The 16,632-nt window shown below is 43.9% G+C and overlaps 1 protein-coding gene across 7 annotated transcripts in view; it reads left to right on the forward strand.

The window, feature by feature from the left end:
- Nucleotides 1-912: 912 nt before the first annotated feature.
- The window catches only part of EPHX2 (epoxide hydrolase 2), a 63,938-nt gene continuing 48,218 nt past the window's right edge, over nt 913-16,632 (forward strand). For 2 of the 7 annotated variants that reach the window (XM_082468919.1, XM_082468920.1), the window contains exons 1-3: nt 913-1,187; nt 11,598-11,682; nt 14,789-14,948. In XM_082468919.1, the coding sequence (XP_082325045.1) occupies nt 1,087-1,187; nt 11,598-11,682; nt 14,789-14,948 (346 nt within the window). In that variant the 5' untranslated portion in view covers nt 913-1,086. The remainder of the gene's footprint in view (nt 1,188-11,597; nt 11,683-14,788; nt 14,949-16,632) is intronic. The other 5 variants (XR_014265548.1, XR_014265549.1, XR_014265547.1 and 2 more) reach the window with 4 other exon arrangements.

Genomic DNA, 16,632 nt, shown 5'->3' on the forward strand with positions numbered 1-16,632 from the left:
AGGCTTAGGTTTTCCAGAAACACAAATGAGCCAAGAGTGTGGTTTAAAACAAAGCTCAAACATTTTTAGGCAGCATTAGTATAAGAAGACTGTACAAAGGGGTAATCATAGTTCACATTTATTCCTTCTAAACTTCATTTCACAAAAGACTGGGATGGACGTATTCTGGGTTGGCATACAATACCTGGAGCATGATATTTTATTCTAGAAATACATTTTGCTTTGACAAAGAAGAGCGTGACTAGAGGCTCATGGTCAGGATAGTGACAGACCTGTAACTATATGTACAGAATCTAGAAAAGAAGGGCAACAAAGCTATTACTTTACTAGATATGACAACCAAAACAAATATAGAGGATCCAAATATTTAATGAAGAAACTTTTGGCATCTCTCTCTCTCTCTCAAGGGTCTGTGGCCTCTGGCTCTTTCTCAGGCCCCCCTTCTCTCCCGGCCTGCCCAGACTGTGGAAAGTCTGGCAAGTTCTCTTTTAGCGGTCAGCCTCTCCCAGGGCTGGGTCCATCTCTTCAAGCAGCCACTGCCGGGGCGCGGGGTTACTTAAGGCTAGGCGACGGAAGGTGATTCATCCAGAAGTGAGATTCTAGCCCCGGGTCCAGGCGCCGGGAGGCGGTGGAGATGGAGCCCCGGGCCGCCGTGGGTGCGGGTACATCAAGGGAGGCCCTGTGGGACGCAACGCCGGCTGGATCAGGACAAGGGGTTGGGGCGGAGGTGGGGCGTGGTCAAGTCCGGGACAGGGGGCGAGGCGGAGGCCAGGGCAAGGGCGGGGCGACCGGGGCCAGAGCAGGGGGCGGGGCGGGTGTGGGGCGTGGTCAAGTCCGGGACAGGGGGCGAGGCGGAGGCCAGGGCAAGGGGCGGGGGCCCGGGGCCAGGACAGGGGGCGACGTGGGTGTGGGGCGTGGTCAAGTCCGGGACAGGGGGCGAGGCGGAGGCCGGGGCAGGGGCGGAGCCGGGGCCAGGACAGGGGGCTGGGACGGGGCCGAGCTCGACTTGGGAGGCCCCGTCGGCTCGCCGCTCTGGTCCCGCGCCCCGGCCTTCGTCCTGGGTGGAAGGCTGAGGTGCAGGCAGTCATGGCGCTGCGTGCTGCCGTGTTCGACCTGGACGGGGTCCTGGCGCTGCCCTCGCTCGCCAGCTCCTGGGACCGTGCGGAGGAGGAGCTGGCGCTGCCCAGGTAAGGGGACCCGGGCCGCTGCCCGCACTCAGAAGCCTGAGCGGGTGGGTCCGGGCGGCAGGGGCGCGACCCCTTGGAGAAGTTGCCTTTCGGGACTCCCAGCCCTGGTTTCAGATTGCTGTTGGGCGAGAGCGCTAGGTGAAAGGTTAAAACAATTACTCGACCCTAAAGTACCAGTATATGTAACTAGATCCACTGTCTTTCTAAATGCTGGTTATTTAAATCTCTCTAAGGACTCCAAAATTGACCTTTATATTGAAAGCTTTTCTTAAAGTAAGAGAAATTGCTCCCCGAGCTGTCTGCTGCCCGCTTACTTCTCTGTAATGGAATGGATCTTAAAGACCTAAGCTGAGGTTTCTAGAGAAAAAAGTCCTGTGCCCTGCACATTATAACAGCAAGCCAGAAACGGTCCCAAAGCCTAAGCACTGGAAAATGGTAAACAAGGAAGCATCTCCAGTAAACGTGACGTTCAGGAAGAGATTTCAGTGACATCAGAAAATATCTGTCATAATAAGTGCAAAAAAACTAACCCACCAGAGCGTACAGCTATTTATACAACATGGAAACTATGGAAAAACTATTTTTCAGCTATGGAAAAAAGCTACATGTTGAATATGCCTGGAAGAAATATACCATAATATCCCTCTGGCTGCACCAATTTACATTCCAGTCGGCACTGCACAAAGGTTTCCCTTTCTCCACATACTTGCCAACACACATTATTGCTTGTCTTTTTGATAATAGCCATTCTAACAGATATGAAGTGATATCTCACTATGGTTTTGATTCCATTTCCTAGAAGCTCTTTTAACCATGGTGTTGCTTCACTTTTTTTTTTTTTTGGCCCATAAATTTTATTTTATTTTTTAAAAAGACATAAAAAGGGAGTAAGCTACAATATGAGCTATGTTTGTACCTGTGACCTCGTCTATGTGGGAGTGAACATGACTTGTGAATATACAAGTCACAAGTATACTTGTGAGTATACCAGTGAATATACTTGAGAGTATATTTGTGAGTACACAGGTCACAAGTGTACAAGTTTACAGATGTGGGGAATTTCAAAGAGCACTGGTCTCTGAGTCAGACCCAGGTTAAAATCTCAATCCTAACACTTAGCGTTGGGTGACCTTGCTTAACCTGACTTAGTCTTAGTCAACTTAACTGAGACCTTAGTCTTAGTCTTAAAATAAGAAAACACCTCCCCCAAAAATTTTTGTGCTAGTTAGATTAGATGACATGTGAGGTGGGTGGGTAGCTGTGTTCCTGATACATTTTTTTTATTTATTAAAATCTCATGCACATTCAGAGTGATTATTGGGCATATTTTGTTCATCTAGTGTGACACTGACTCACACATTCTCCCTGTGACCACGGTCACGATTGTTCCCAGAAGCCATAAACAGGTTATAGCAAACCTAGCTGACCCCAGGAGGTCAGAGTCCATGACTTTGACCTGATTAGCCTATGGAGTCTGTGAACTAACCATGAAGGTGTGAATTCAGACAGTGAGCCTCAAGGGCCTACCTTGCACTGGGCATTTCCAACTTGCTTGCTATCTGGTATAAAAACTCAGACATCCACAGATGCCATAGTTCAAAATGAAGGCAGTGCCATGAGAGGTACAGAGTTCTTAGTTGCTTCAAAGGTGGGAGAGATTAGGTCTGATCAGGGGGAATCAGGCAGACCCTGAGAAGGCTGATAGGCTGCTGATGAGGAGAGATGTGAAGGGAGGACTTTCCAGGTGAGGGAACAGCATGAGCAAAGGCTGGGAGGTGGAAAACAAGGAGAGTTCACAAAACACTGACTATTCCAGCCTAGCCAGACAGGAGGGAAGGCATGAGAGGGAAGTGGGGAAGTTGGCTGGGCCTGCACTGTAGTACCACGCGAAAGTCAGGCTGAGCATGTACCTAATTTGATAGCAGTTGACTCTGAGTTGAGTTGGGGTGGAGATGTAGTAAAATAATTGTTGCTCACCATCAGCTGCGGTGATGGATCAAGTACATTGGCAAGAGGAAAGAGGCCACCGCTCCCAGTTTAAGATTTGAGAGTTTGGCAGCTGGAGGGGGAGCAGTGTGGAGAGATGGTGAAGCCCGGTGGAGACTGGAACGGAAGCAAACGAGACCTTCCTGAGCTAGGAGTTTGCAGGGTCATTGGCATGGAAGACGAAGATGAAGATGAAGAATCCAGGCTCCAGGGCCCAGCAGAGGACAAAGGAAGCCTGTGAGGCTGGTGTTGAAGCTGAGAGTGCATTAGGGGGTGAGGGCCCAGACATCTGTAAATACCTGCCTGAGGACAAGGTGATGCGGGGGCCAGTGGCTGTGCTGAGCTCCAGGAGTGGAGAGATTGTTGAATACCTGGGGTGAAACAGAGAGATGCAGATTCCTCCAGCATCATACAGGGGAAGGAGGGAGAGGGAGCTCCAATCTCATCTGTGGTCCTCCAGACCAGAGGCCGCTGAGGGTGTGCTTGCTGGAGATGGTGGTACCTTGGCAACTGAGACTGACATGATCTGGAGGAGCCAGGATGGTTCCTTGAGATCCAGATCTGACATGTAGACAGTCATCGTGTGCTTCATTTAATACCTTCTCACCCAGCCTCGTGGAGGGTCTGCCTGGCACCACTGGACTGACTGAACCCTTGGAATGATTAAAGTGTCAATTTCTTTCAAAAATCTTTACCCTAGAACTAGAGGTGCTTGTCATATGCAATGCTCAGTGAACATTTTCTGAGCAAGAGAAACAAGTGACCAGCAAATACAGAATAAGTATTCGAGAACCAGGACTTCTACTCATATCCTGTGTGCTATTTCAGGAAATATTTATTGAATGTTTCCAGGAGCTTCTGGGGCAGTTCCCAGATTTGGGGTTGCTTTTTGCACCTCTGGGCTTTTCTGTACTCTCTGAAGCATCTTTCCTCATTTTTAATTTTACATATGGGTTTTAATTTGACAACTGATAACATAAATGCATTCTTATTATGAAAATATTCAAATGAACAGAATAATGTAGAACAGGAAATGTAAGTGCCTCTTCACCTTTCCTTGTTCCTCTCCCCATCCCAGATATCATCTTAGTTGATACATAGTTCATTTATCCAAAACCAAGGGTTTAGTTTGTTTGTTTTCATAATTTTTTGGCAGTAAAATCCGACCTGTCTTCACTTGGTAGCAAGTCCGATCTGAATAAGCATGAGGCTATTTATTACCATTATCTATCCTACTACTGTAAATAATCACACATCTCACTGTAAACATATTAATGAGTTTGATTATGAAGGCTGCTGCAGGCTGTCCTGGAGATGTTGCTTAATATGTGGTATATCCCCCATTTTACCTTTACAATCGGAAAAATTCTGACTTTTGAAACTCATCTAGTTCTGAGGTTTCAAATAAGGGATCGTCAGCCTGTCACTTATTTATATGAATTTGCAGACACATTTATGCATAGATTGGTAGGTAGGTAGATTGGTAGACAGGTAGGTTTAAAAAAACACAATAGAAACATAGAACATATATTGTTCTAGGTTTTAATATTTTTACGGAATTTTAACTATTTTATTTCATTTGACAGTTGGATATCTTCTGTGTCCGTTTACACAGATCTACCTTGCTCTTTTTAACCACTCCTTAGTATTCCACAATATGGAAGTGCCATAATTTATTTAACCATTTTTCCCTGTTGGTGGACATTTATTTATTTGTTAGTTGTCACTGTTACAAATAATGTCACTGTAATATTTCTGTAGGGTAGTTTTCTAAAAGTGGAGTTGCCAAGTAAAAGTGTATGTATTTACATTTAAAATATTGACAGATCCTGCCAAGCTGTTCAAAAAATGCTGTACCTGTCCCAACATTGCATGAGAAGGCCAGCCCAGATCCTCCCTGCAGAGGAGATGATCCTCTTAAACCTTTTTTTTTAAAATAAATTTATTTCTTTATTTATTTTTGGCTGTGTTGGGTCTTCATTGCTGCGCACAGGCTTTCTCTAGTTGCGGCGAGCGGGGGCTATTCTTCATTGCGGTGCACAGGCATACAAAATGTATGCAATATAATCTGATTTAAAATGATGGCTGGGAGGGAGAAAGAGGAGTATTGTTTAATGGGTACACAATTTTAGGTTGTAAAGATAGGAAGATGAAAAAGTTCTGGAGATGGATAGTGGTGATGGTTGCACAACAATGTACTTAATGGCACTGATCTGTACACTTAAAAGTGGTTAAAACAGTCAGTTTTAGGTCCATATTGTTTAATGTATCGGTTAAAGCTTGAGTTTCCTTATTTATTTTCATTTTGGATGATCTGTCCATTGGTGAAAGTGGGGTGTTAAAGTCCCCTACTATGATTGTGTTACTGTTGATTTCCCCTTTTATGGCTGTTAACATTTGCCTTATGTATTGAGGTGCTCCTATGTTGGGTGCATAAATATTTGCAATTGTTATATCTTCTTCTAGGATTGATCCCTTGATCATTATGTAGTGTCCTTCTTTGTCTCTTGTAATAGTCTTTATTTTAAAGTCTATTTTGTCTGATATGAGAATTGCTACTCCAGCTTTCTTTTGATTTCCATTTGCATAGAATATCTTTTTCCATCCCCTCACTTTCAGTCTATATGTGTCCCTAGGTCTAAAGTGGGTCTCTTGTAGACAGCACATATATGGGTCTTGATTTTGTGTCCATTCAGCCAGTCTGTGTCCTTTGGTTGGAACACTTAAACCATTTACATTTAAGGTAGTTATCAACATGTATGTTCCGATTACCATTTTCTTAATTGTTTTGGGTTTGTTATTGTAGGTGTTTTCCTTCTCTTGTGTTTCTTGCCTAGAGAAGTTCCTTTAGCATTTGTTGTAAAGCTGGTTTGGTGCTGCTGAATTCTCTTAGCTTTTGCTTGTCTGTAAAGCTTTAAATTTCTCTGTCTAATCTGAATGAGATCCTTGCTGGGTAGAGTAATTTTGGTTGTAGGTTTTTCCCTTTTATCACTTTAAATATGTCCTGCCACTCCCTTCTGGCTTGCAGAGTTTCTGCTGAAAGATCAGCTGTTAACCTTATGGGGATTCCCTTGTATGTTATTTGTTGCTTTTCCCTTGCTGCTTTTAATATTTTTTCTTTGTATTTAATTTTTGATAAATGTGTGTCTTGGCATGTTTCTCCTTGGATTTATCCTGTATGGGACTCTCTGCACTTCCTGGACTTGGTTGACTATTTCCTTTCCCATATTAGGGAAGTTTTCAACTATAATCTCTTCAAATATTTTCTCAGTCCCTTTTTTGTTTCTCCTCTTTTTCTGAGACCCCTATAATTCGAATGTTGTTGCGTTTAATGTTGTCCCAGAGGTCTCTGAGACTGTCCTCAATTCTTTTCATTCTTTTTTCTTTATTCTGCTCTGCAGTAGTTATTTCCATAATTTCATCCTCCAGGTCACTTATCCATTCTTCTGCCTCAGTTATTCTGCTATTGATCCCTTCTAGAGTATTTTTAATTTCATTTATTGTGTCGTTCATCATTGTTTGTTTGCTCTTTAGTTCTTCTAGGTCCTTGTTAAACGTTTCTTGTATTTTCTCCATTCTATTATCAAGATGTTGGATCATCTTTACTATCATTACTCTGAATTCTTTTTCAGGTAGACTGCCTATTTCCTCTTCATTTGTTTGGTCTTGTGGGTTTTTACCTTGCTCCTTCATCTGCTGTGTGTTTCTCTGTCTTCTCATTTTGCTTAACTTACTGTGTTTGGGGTCTCCTTTTCACAGGCTGCAGGTTTGTAGTTCCCGTTGTTTTTGGTGTCTGCCCGCATTGGGTGAGGTTGATTCAGTGGGTTGTGTAGGCTTCCTGGTGGAGGGGCCTGGTGCTTGTGTTCTGGTGGATGAGGCTGGATCTTGTCTTTCTGGTGAGCAGGACCATGTCCAGGTGTGTTTTGGGGTGTGTTTTGGGGTGTCTGTGGCCTTATTATGATTTTAGGCAGCCTCTCTGCTAATGAGTGGGGTTGTGTTCCTGTCTTGCTAGTTGTTTGGCATAGGGTGTCCAGCACTGGAGCTTGCTGGTCGTTGAGAGGAGCTGGGTCTTAGTGTTGAGATGGAGATCTCTGGGAGAGCTTTCACCGTTTGTTATTACATGGGCCAGGAGGTCTCTGGTGGAGCAATGTCCTGAACTAGGCTCTCCCACCTCAGAGGCTCAGGCCTGACACCCAGCTGGAGCACCAAGATCCTGTCATCCACATGGCTCAGAAGAAAAGGGAGGAAAAAAAAAAAAAAGAAAGAGAGACAGAAAGAAAAATAAAATAAAATAAATAAAGTTATTAAAATAAAAAATAAAAAAATTATTAAAAAGAAAAAAGTAGTAAAAAAAAAAAAAAGTAAGAAGAGAGCAACCAAACCAAAAAAACAAATCCACCAGTGATAACAAGTGCTAAAAACTATACAAAAAAAAAATGGACAGACAGAACCCTAGGACAAATGGTAAAAGCAAAGCTATACAGACAAAATCACACAAAGAAGCATACACATACACACTCACAGAAAGAGAAAAAGGAGGAAAATATATGTATTTATAAAATTTTAAAAAAAGAAGAGAGCAACCAAATCAATAAACAAATCTACCAGTGATGATAAGCTCTAAATACTAAACTAAGATAAGCATAAAACCAGAAACAAATTAGATGCAGAAAGCAAACCCCAAGTCTACAGTTGCTCCCAAAGTCCACCTCCTCAATTTTGGGATGATTTGTTGTCTATTCAGGTATTCCACAGATGCAGGTACATCAAGTTGATTGTGGAGAGTTAATCCACTGCTTCTGAGGCTGCTGGAGAAATTTCCCTTTCTCTTCTTTGTCCGCACAGCTCCCGGGGTTCAGCTTTGGATCTGGACCTGTCTCTGCATGTAGGTCGCCTGAGGGCGTCTGTTCCCGCCCAGGCAGAATGGGGTTAAAGGAGCAGCTGCTTCGGGGGCTCTGGCTCACTCAGCCCGCGGGGAGGGAGGGGTACGGAGGAGGCGGGGCGAGCCTGCGGCGGCAGAGGCCGGCGTGACATTGCAGCAGCCTGAGGCGCGCCGTGCATTCTCCCGGGGAAGTTGTCCCTGGATCACAGGACCCTGGCAGTGGCAGGCTGCACAGGCTCCCGGGAGGGGCGGTGTGGAGAGTGACCTGTGCTCGCACACAGGCTTCTTGGTGGCGGCAGCAGCAGCCTTAGCGTCTCATGCCCGTCTCTGGGGTCCGCGCTGATAGCCGTGGCTTGCGTCCATCTCTGGAGCTCGTTTAGGCGGCGCTCTGAATCCCCTCTCCTCGCGCACCAGGAAACAAAGAGGCAAGAAAAGTCTCTTGCTGCTTCGGCAGCTGCAGACCTTTTCCCGGCCTCCCTCCCGGCTAGCTGTGCTGCGCTAACCCCTTCAGGCTGTGTTCACGCCGCCAACCCCAGTCCTCTCCCTGCGATCTGACCGAAGCCCGAGCCTCAGCTCCCAGCCCCGCCCACCCCGGCGGGGGAGCAGACAAGCCTCTCGGGCTGGTGAGTGCTGCTCGGCGCCGATCCTCCGTGCGGGAATCTCTCCGCTTTGCCCTCCGCACCCCTGTGGCTGCGCTCTCCTCCGTGGCTCCGAAGCTTCCCCCCTCCGCCACCCGCAGTCTCCGCCCGCGAAGGGGCTCCTAGTGTGTGGAAACCTTTCCTCCTTCACAGCTGCCTCCCAGAGGTGCAGGTCCCGTCCCTATTCTTTTGTCTCTGTTTTTTCTTTTGTCTTTTGCCCTACTCAGGTACGTAGGGAGTTTCTTGCCTTTTGGGAGGTCTGACGTCTTCTGCCAGCGTTCAGTGGGTGTTCTGTACGAGCTGTTCCACATGTAGATGTATTTCTGATGTATTTGTGGGGAGGAAGGTGATCTCCACGTCTTACTCCTCCACCATCTTGAAGGTCCCCTGCTAATCTCTTTCAAGGGTTTTAATTTCTCTTAATTTTGTAGTTTTTAGTGTAGAGGTCTTAAACCTCTTTCATTAGATTTATTTTTGTGTTTTTTTTAATGCTAAGGTAAATGACATTTTTTAAAAATTTCATTTCCAATTGTTTGTTATCATTTCTTTTAAACCATCTCTTTCCTGTCCTCAAGATTTTTATTTTGCTCTGTCTTTAAGTTGACTAGATGTCTTTCTTGAATTCTTTTTCCAGGAAAGGCGTGATAGCAAACTGCTGTATTAGCTTTACCTGTCTGAAACTGGTTTGTGTGCTTCTCAGCTTATCAATAATCAATGCTGTGGTCGGACCAGTCCTTGTGGTTCTACTGTGACTGCAAGACGCCCTTCAGGAGTAGTCATCAGGGAAAAAAGTAAAGGTTTGTTACTTACAAGCCCTGGAAATTACACAGCACTCCTAGGGCCACACAGTGAGGACGTGAGGAGAAAGAGAGCGAGCACATGGGCCCGAATTCTGCTTTTACTGGGGATCATGGTGGGGGCCGCTGTGGTTTTGTGGGCTCACTCTTTATCGGTGAATTTAAAACAAGAGCAGGAATTTAAAGCATGGGAAGAGGAAAAACCAAATGACCCAACTGGTCAGTTATTGAAATCAACCAAGATCTCTAAAACAAAGGCGCCTCACTGGACATAAAGTAAGTTGTCTGCAGATAGATTTGGGGGGTATTGTTTCTAGTTATCTTTTTATCTCAATGTCTCCTGAGTATTACTCCACAATCTTCTCACATTTAAAGTTGCAGAATAGAGGGCTGTTATCAGTCTGAATTGTTTTTCTTTTGTGTATAATCTGTTTTTCTACACAGAAGGTTGTCTGTTATACTTTCTTCTCCCAGGAATTAAAACGTTTCCCTACCCTATGCCTGCTGTGGTTCTTTTTCATTAATTTTGCCTGGTGTTTGGCAAACACTTTTGATTTAAGAGCTCAGATTTTTCTTCAGCCCAGAGACATCTTCTTCCATTATTCCTTTGACTATTGCTTCTCTGATCTTTCCTTCTGTGATTTTTCTTCTTTATTGAAGGAATTTGGCCTCCATAGGTCTTATCTTTTTGCACATTAATTTTAATTGCTTCATCATTTTACTCTTTGTTCTTGGAAAATTTGTTGGGTCTTTTGATTGACTAATTTCATTTTCTGTAATAGCCATTTCACTGTTCACTGCTTTTATTAACCTTAAAATTTGAAAGTCATGCTTTCCAATGCCAACAACTTATCTCAAATTGCTTCTTTTTTAAAAAATACTGCCTGCTTTTGTCCTATAGAGTCATTGACATCTCCTTCCTCTATAGCTGTTTTCTTCCTTCAGTTCCTCTTCTTTTATCAGCCCCTAATCTTCGGGCAGAAAAAACAATTTTCCCTTTGCTTTTCCGTCTCACTCATCCACTGTGTAATAGTTATTTGTTTATATGTTGCCTCCCTTGTTCTCCTATGAGCTCCCTAAGAATAGATCCAAATTTTTCCGTTTTTATATCACGGCATCTGGCACAATGCCTTGATGCCTTCGGTCCTCAGTGCAAGATTGTTGAGTTGAACTGTATATTGCTCCTTGAAATTGGATGGCAGCTGGGGAAGGGCATGAGGGATCTTTTCGAGGTGGTGGAAATGCTCTAAAACTGCAACGTGGTGATATTTGCACACCTCTATAAAATTACTACGAGTCATTGAATCGTACACTGAAAACATGTGAATTGGGTGTTATGTAAGTATAATTTAACAATGCTGTTTTTTAAAAAAGACAACCGATGGCAAAGATGTGCCAGAGCCACTGCGGATGCTGGAAAATTGAGCAAGGCTACAAATAGTCGGGATATTTTTTTTTTATGTTTTGTCTAAAGTTGATTATTGTTACCTGCAAGAGGGTGAGTCAGGTAAAAGGTTGTTGACTGTTATCAGATATGAAACTCCCAGATATTTGTTCTCTTAACACGGGAATGGTAAATACTTTTAACTGGGTTGCCAATTCCAGTCCATTGTAAATATTTGCCTGGAACACTGTCCTAAGAGGGATCATAAATCAGTGTGTGGATGCAGTGGTATAGGATGTGGTGATGGGTTATTAAAATCGGCCAGGGATTCGAGGGAACAGAGTTGTGCGTGCATGCCAGGTACGTGCCATCCATTATCTGGCTGGTGTCACCCAGCCAGCCATGCTGGGGTAGCTCAGCCACTACTGGGTGTGGGAGATGATCAGGAAAGTGGAATGGGACCTTATGTTTTGTAATGTAGGGAAGTGAGAGGGTAATGAGCTGGTCTCTCTCTGTGTCTGCTACTCCTCAGGACCACATATAAGAGATGAATATGAATTGAGGTGTATTAATCACCTAGGGTTACCATAATGAAGGACCACAGACTGGGTGGCTTCAACAACAGCTCCAGAGGCTAGAAGTCCAAAATCAAGGCGTCTGTCCCCTACCTGCCATTGTGATGAAGTCATTTGAACGTTCCTGATGTTTCTTTGTGTCTTGCAGAGGCTTTCTGAATGGAGCTTTCATGAAAGGAGGCCCAGATGGTTCCAGTGCCCGCATGATGAAGGGAGAGATCACATTTTCCCAGGTGTGGCGACACCTCATAGACCCCCCTTGAGAAGGTGTTCTGTAACTACACACCCATCTCCCCCGCTGACCGTAAGCTCCGTGAGGGCAGGGCCATGTCCGCCTCACCCGTTTACCCCTTATAACACTTAACTCACAAGGCTGGGCTGGAGACATTTAAGATTGTTTATTGTCTCTTTGATCCAAGCAGAGGGCCACACCCCAGTGATTAGGAAATTTCCAAGCCCTTGAATTTCTATGCCAGGGAATTACAGCAGCCAGAGTAACTTTTTTTTTTAACCCCCTTAAGCTGTGGTTAAATACACATCACATAAAATTTACCACCTTGATCATTTTTAAGTATACAATTCGGTAGCGTTAAGTATATTCATGCTGGGTAACCAACACCACCGTCCATCTCCAGAACTCTTTTCATCTTGCAAAACTGAAACTCTATACCCATTAAACAACAACTCCCCATTCCTCCTTTCCCCAACCCCTGGCAACCACTATTGAACTTTCTGCCTCTATTTAGCTACTATACATATCTTATATAACTGGAATCATGCAATATTTGTCCTCTAGTGACTGGCTTATTTTGCTTAGCATGATGTCTTCAAGGTTCATCCATGTTGTAGCATGTGTCACAATTTCCTTCTTTTTTAAGGATGAATGATATTTCCATTGTATGGATAGACTACATTCTGTTTATCCATTCGTCTATCGATGGACATTTAGGTTACTTCCTCCTTTTGGTCATCATGTCTAATGCTGCTAGGAACATGGGTGTACAAATATCAGTTTGAAATCTTGCTTTCAGTTTTTCTGGATATACATCCAGAAGTGGGATTGCTGGATCATAGGGTAGTTTTCCATTTTTCGTTTTTTGAGGAAGCACCGTAGTGTTTTCCATAGTGGCTGCACCATTTTACATTTTCCTCCAAACAGTGCACAAGGTTTCCAGTGTTTCCACATCCTTGCCAACCTATTATTTTCTGTTTTCTTGATAGTAGTCATCCTTAGTTATTTTCAGACAAGGGCCACTGGGTCAGGGGAAGTTTTGTTAATTAATAACTATAAGATGGGTGGACTTTGGAATCTGATGTCGGGATTTGGATCATAGCTCCCACGTACAGACGTGTGAGCACAGCAAGTCACAGAACCTCTCAAAGTCTCAGTTTTGCCACCTGTAAAATGAGATCGATAACATGCTCCGTCTCCTAGGTTGTTATGAAGCTTGAAAAGTGCTTAGCACAATGCCTGGCACGTAATCAGTGCTCAGTGAATAGTAGTTATTGTTGTTACTACAACCTCGATTTTTTTAAATTGAAGTGTAGTTGTAGATTATTTTTAAATAAAGTAATCAGCATCTAAAACCACTTCAATTCTCAATTAGTGCCTCGGAGAAGAAAGGCTATTGAGAATCTACTCTATGAGCACACAGATGAAACAGTCTGGTTTTTTTTTTTTTTTTAATTTATGAATTACAGCCACCTATCAGTCTAACAGGGAACTTGGGGCCCATCCTAATAGAAAGCAAAGCCCACCTTTCCAGTGAAGACAAGTGTGGTCTTAGCGTGGGTAGTGTAGTGAATTGTAGTTACTTTAAAACTCTCTCTCTTTCACACACACACACACACACATACTCACACATGCAAACACACACACACACATATTTTGGCAACTCGTGAATGAAAACTGTAATGATACCATTGGGGATAAACATTACTGAAGCTTGAATCAAAAAAAAAGCTGCAGTAATATTGTTGGAAGGTAAGGAAAGGGAAAAATGGTATGAATTTCATTCATTTACACGTGACTATACGGTTTTCCCAACACCATTTATTGAAGATACTGTTCTTTCCTCATCGTGTATTCTTGGCTCCTTTGTCATAAATTAATTGACACGTGGGGTTTTTTCCTGGGCTGTCTATCATTCTGCTATTGATGGGTAGTTGGGTAATTTTTAGTTCGGGACTATTATATACGAGACAAGAGTGCTACTATGATAGTGTATAAATATACCACAATCCATTCTGCTATTAATGGGTGTATTCGTTTGCTAGGGCTACCATAACAAAATACCACAGACTGGGTGGCTTACACAACAAAATTTATTTTCTCATAGCTCTGGAGGCTAGAAGCCCAAGACCAAGGTGTTGGCAGGGTTGGTTTCTTCTGAGGCCTCTCTCCTTGGCTTGTAGGTGGCCGACTTCTCCCTGTGTCCTCACATTCTTTCTTCTGTGTGTGTCTGTGTCCTAATCGCCTGTTCTTATAAGGACACCAGTCAGATTGGATTAGGGCCCCCCCCCCCGACCTCACTTTTGTCGTGGTCCGAATGCAGGTTGGAAAAGAATTTCCAGACACAAGGCAGAATGTAAAGACGATAGAATTTATTAGAGGGAGGGGTGGCTGCCTGAACAGTGGGCCGGCTGACTTCCTAGTATTCTGGGAGAGTCGAGCCCGAACATGTGCTATTGATCAGTTTTTATAGCCAGAAAACAAAGGAATGGTCCGAGGTGAAAATTTCATTTACGGATTGGTCGAGGCACATATACCTTCCTTCTATAGGGTGGAGTGGGGCAGGCCAGATGCCTTTCCTTATTTGGGACAGGTCCCGTTGCCCAGGTGGGCATTGCCCAGGTGGGCTCAGGAATTTCATAACCATCGCAACACGGTGGGGAGAGCGAGTAAGAGTCCTGTAGGGGGTGTAACGCTGAAACTTTTACAGGCAGGGTCGTCCTTTGTCCTTGAAGCACCATTGCATTGTCCTTGGAGCACCACAATTTTACCTTAATGATCTCTCTAAAGACCCTCTCTCCAAAGGACAGTCACATTCTGAGGTCCTGGGGGTTAGGACTTCAACATGAATTTGTCGGGGACCCAGTGCAGCTCTAACAGGGGGATTTGAGTAGTTTCTAGTTTGCAGTTCTTAGGAAAAGTGCTGCTATGGACATTTTTGTACGTGTCTTTTGGTGAACATATGTAGACATTTCCACTGGGTATGTGTCCAGGAGTGGAATTACTGGATCACAGGGAATGCATGTGTTCAGATTTAGTAAATGCTGCCCAAAGCTTTTCCAAGTGCTTTCACCAATTGACAATCCCTCATCAATTCACTTTCACAGTGGATGCCATTCATGGAAGAAAACTGCAGGAAATGTTCTGAGGACTCTGGAATCTGCCTCCCTGAGAATTTCTCTATAAATCAGATCTTTGGCAAGGCGCTTGCAGCAAGAAAGGTCAACCACCCCATGCTTCAGGCAGCTCTCACTCTCAAAAAGAAGGGTAAGGATCTGATACTGGCCGTTCTCTGACCCAACCACACCAGAACCCTTGGGTGGGTCAGGTCAGAATACATCTAAATGTGCATTGAGATCACGAATCTTCTGGGCCTTGATGAAAAGCTCTTCTTCAAACATAGCCTCAAAGTAAGTTTCAGCGAATGGCCAAAATCAGCCCTGTCAGCTGGAAAAATGAACGAATTTTGTGTAATAAAGCGATTTATGCCTCATGAGCAAAATTCTCTCCCTACCAATGTACTACTAATGACCCGAATGACCCAACCTCTTGTCACATTTATTAGAAAACAAGGCCTTTTTTTTTTTTTTTTTTCCCCCTAAGCATGCGGAATCTTAGTTCCCCGACCAGGGATTGAACCCGTGCCCCCTGCAGTGGAAGCGCACAGTCTTAACCACTGGACCGCCAGGGAAGTCCCCAAAACAGAGCCTTTCAAGCAACCATGATTTTCTTAACCTCTGATGTCAGAGTAGCTGAGCTATGAGCTGGCTGACACGGATTCAGATAGTGTGAAATAGGCTAGGATACGAGGTCATGTTCAGTCAGTAGGAATTTATTTATTGCACAGAAAATTTAATTGTTAATTACAAAGATGATTTTAAAATATGGAAAAATGCTTTAGACGTGAGGTTAAATAATAAAAGCAGAATGCAAAACGGTCAGAACACTAAGATCACAGATATGTAAAAATGCAGTTGGATGTAGAGAAGGAAAAGGCAAGGTGTTGTATTGACAGGATGATAAGCAATTTCTTTTTTTTTTCTTTTGAAAATACCTTTTAATGTTCCTATGATATTCTTATCAGAAAAGTTATTTTAAATCAAAGCCAACCCCTTACGAAAAAGTTAGTCACTCCTTACCATGAAATCCATAAAATAAAACCTGCATGTGATAAATGCTGAAACATTTATTTTTCAGGTTCAAAAATAGTGTTGGAATCTGCCAAGGAGTCGGCTCACATTATTCAATGACGGGCGCATTTATACTCATATGTGTTAATAATTCCTTCGGTTGATTTTCCTCGAATAGGCATTTATTTAGTGGCAGAGCCCAGCTCTTCGTCACAGGCATATTTGAGGTCATCCTACCCACTTACCAGTAGCCTTACCTGGTTGTGGCTGAGACACATTTTTCCTGGTCCATATTTCCCACTGGTCCGTATTTCCCACTCATATTACATGGAAAGGGTCTGTGCATTGACTTATCCTTGTCTTGTTTCCAGCTTCTCCTGGTTCTTGTCCTGTCTGGTTAGGCAGGGGATAATGCTGTCTCTGTTTACATTTCTCTAGTTTTGAAATGGAAACACCATCTCTGCCAAGGCAGGTGTCTTGAAGCGTGGTCCAGCAGAGTTTGCAGTAATGTAGACTGGGAGGAGGGCTGGAGTGGCAGTCCAAAGGTGGGATTCTGGGCCCGCCTCAGCTCTGCCTGCAGTCTGCGGCTCTGGGCAGCTTATAATTTGTCTGAGCTTCCATTTTCCTGTTGGTAAGAGTGGGATGGTAAGATCTGCCCTGCCTGCCCCAAAGGTGTGAGGATTGAGTGGGCTGATGAATGTCAAAACACTGATCAAATGAGCTGACGAATATCACAACTTCTTGCTCTACGATTGCAAGAAATGAAGGGATGTAGTGTTTCCATCTGAAAGCCCTTGGTGCACACCGTTAGCTGGCTCTAG

The sequence above is a fragment of the Balaenoptera physalus genome (genome assembly GCF_965194825.1).
Source record: "Balaenoptera physalus genome assembly, chromosome: 7".
Taxonomy (NCBI): Eukaryota; Metazoa; Chordata; class Mammalia; order Artiodactyla; family Balaenopteridae; genus Balaenoptera; species Balaenoptera physalus.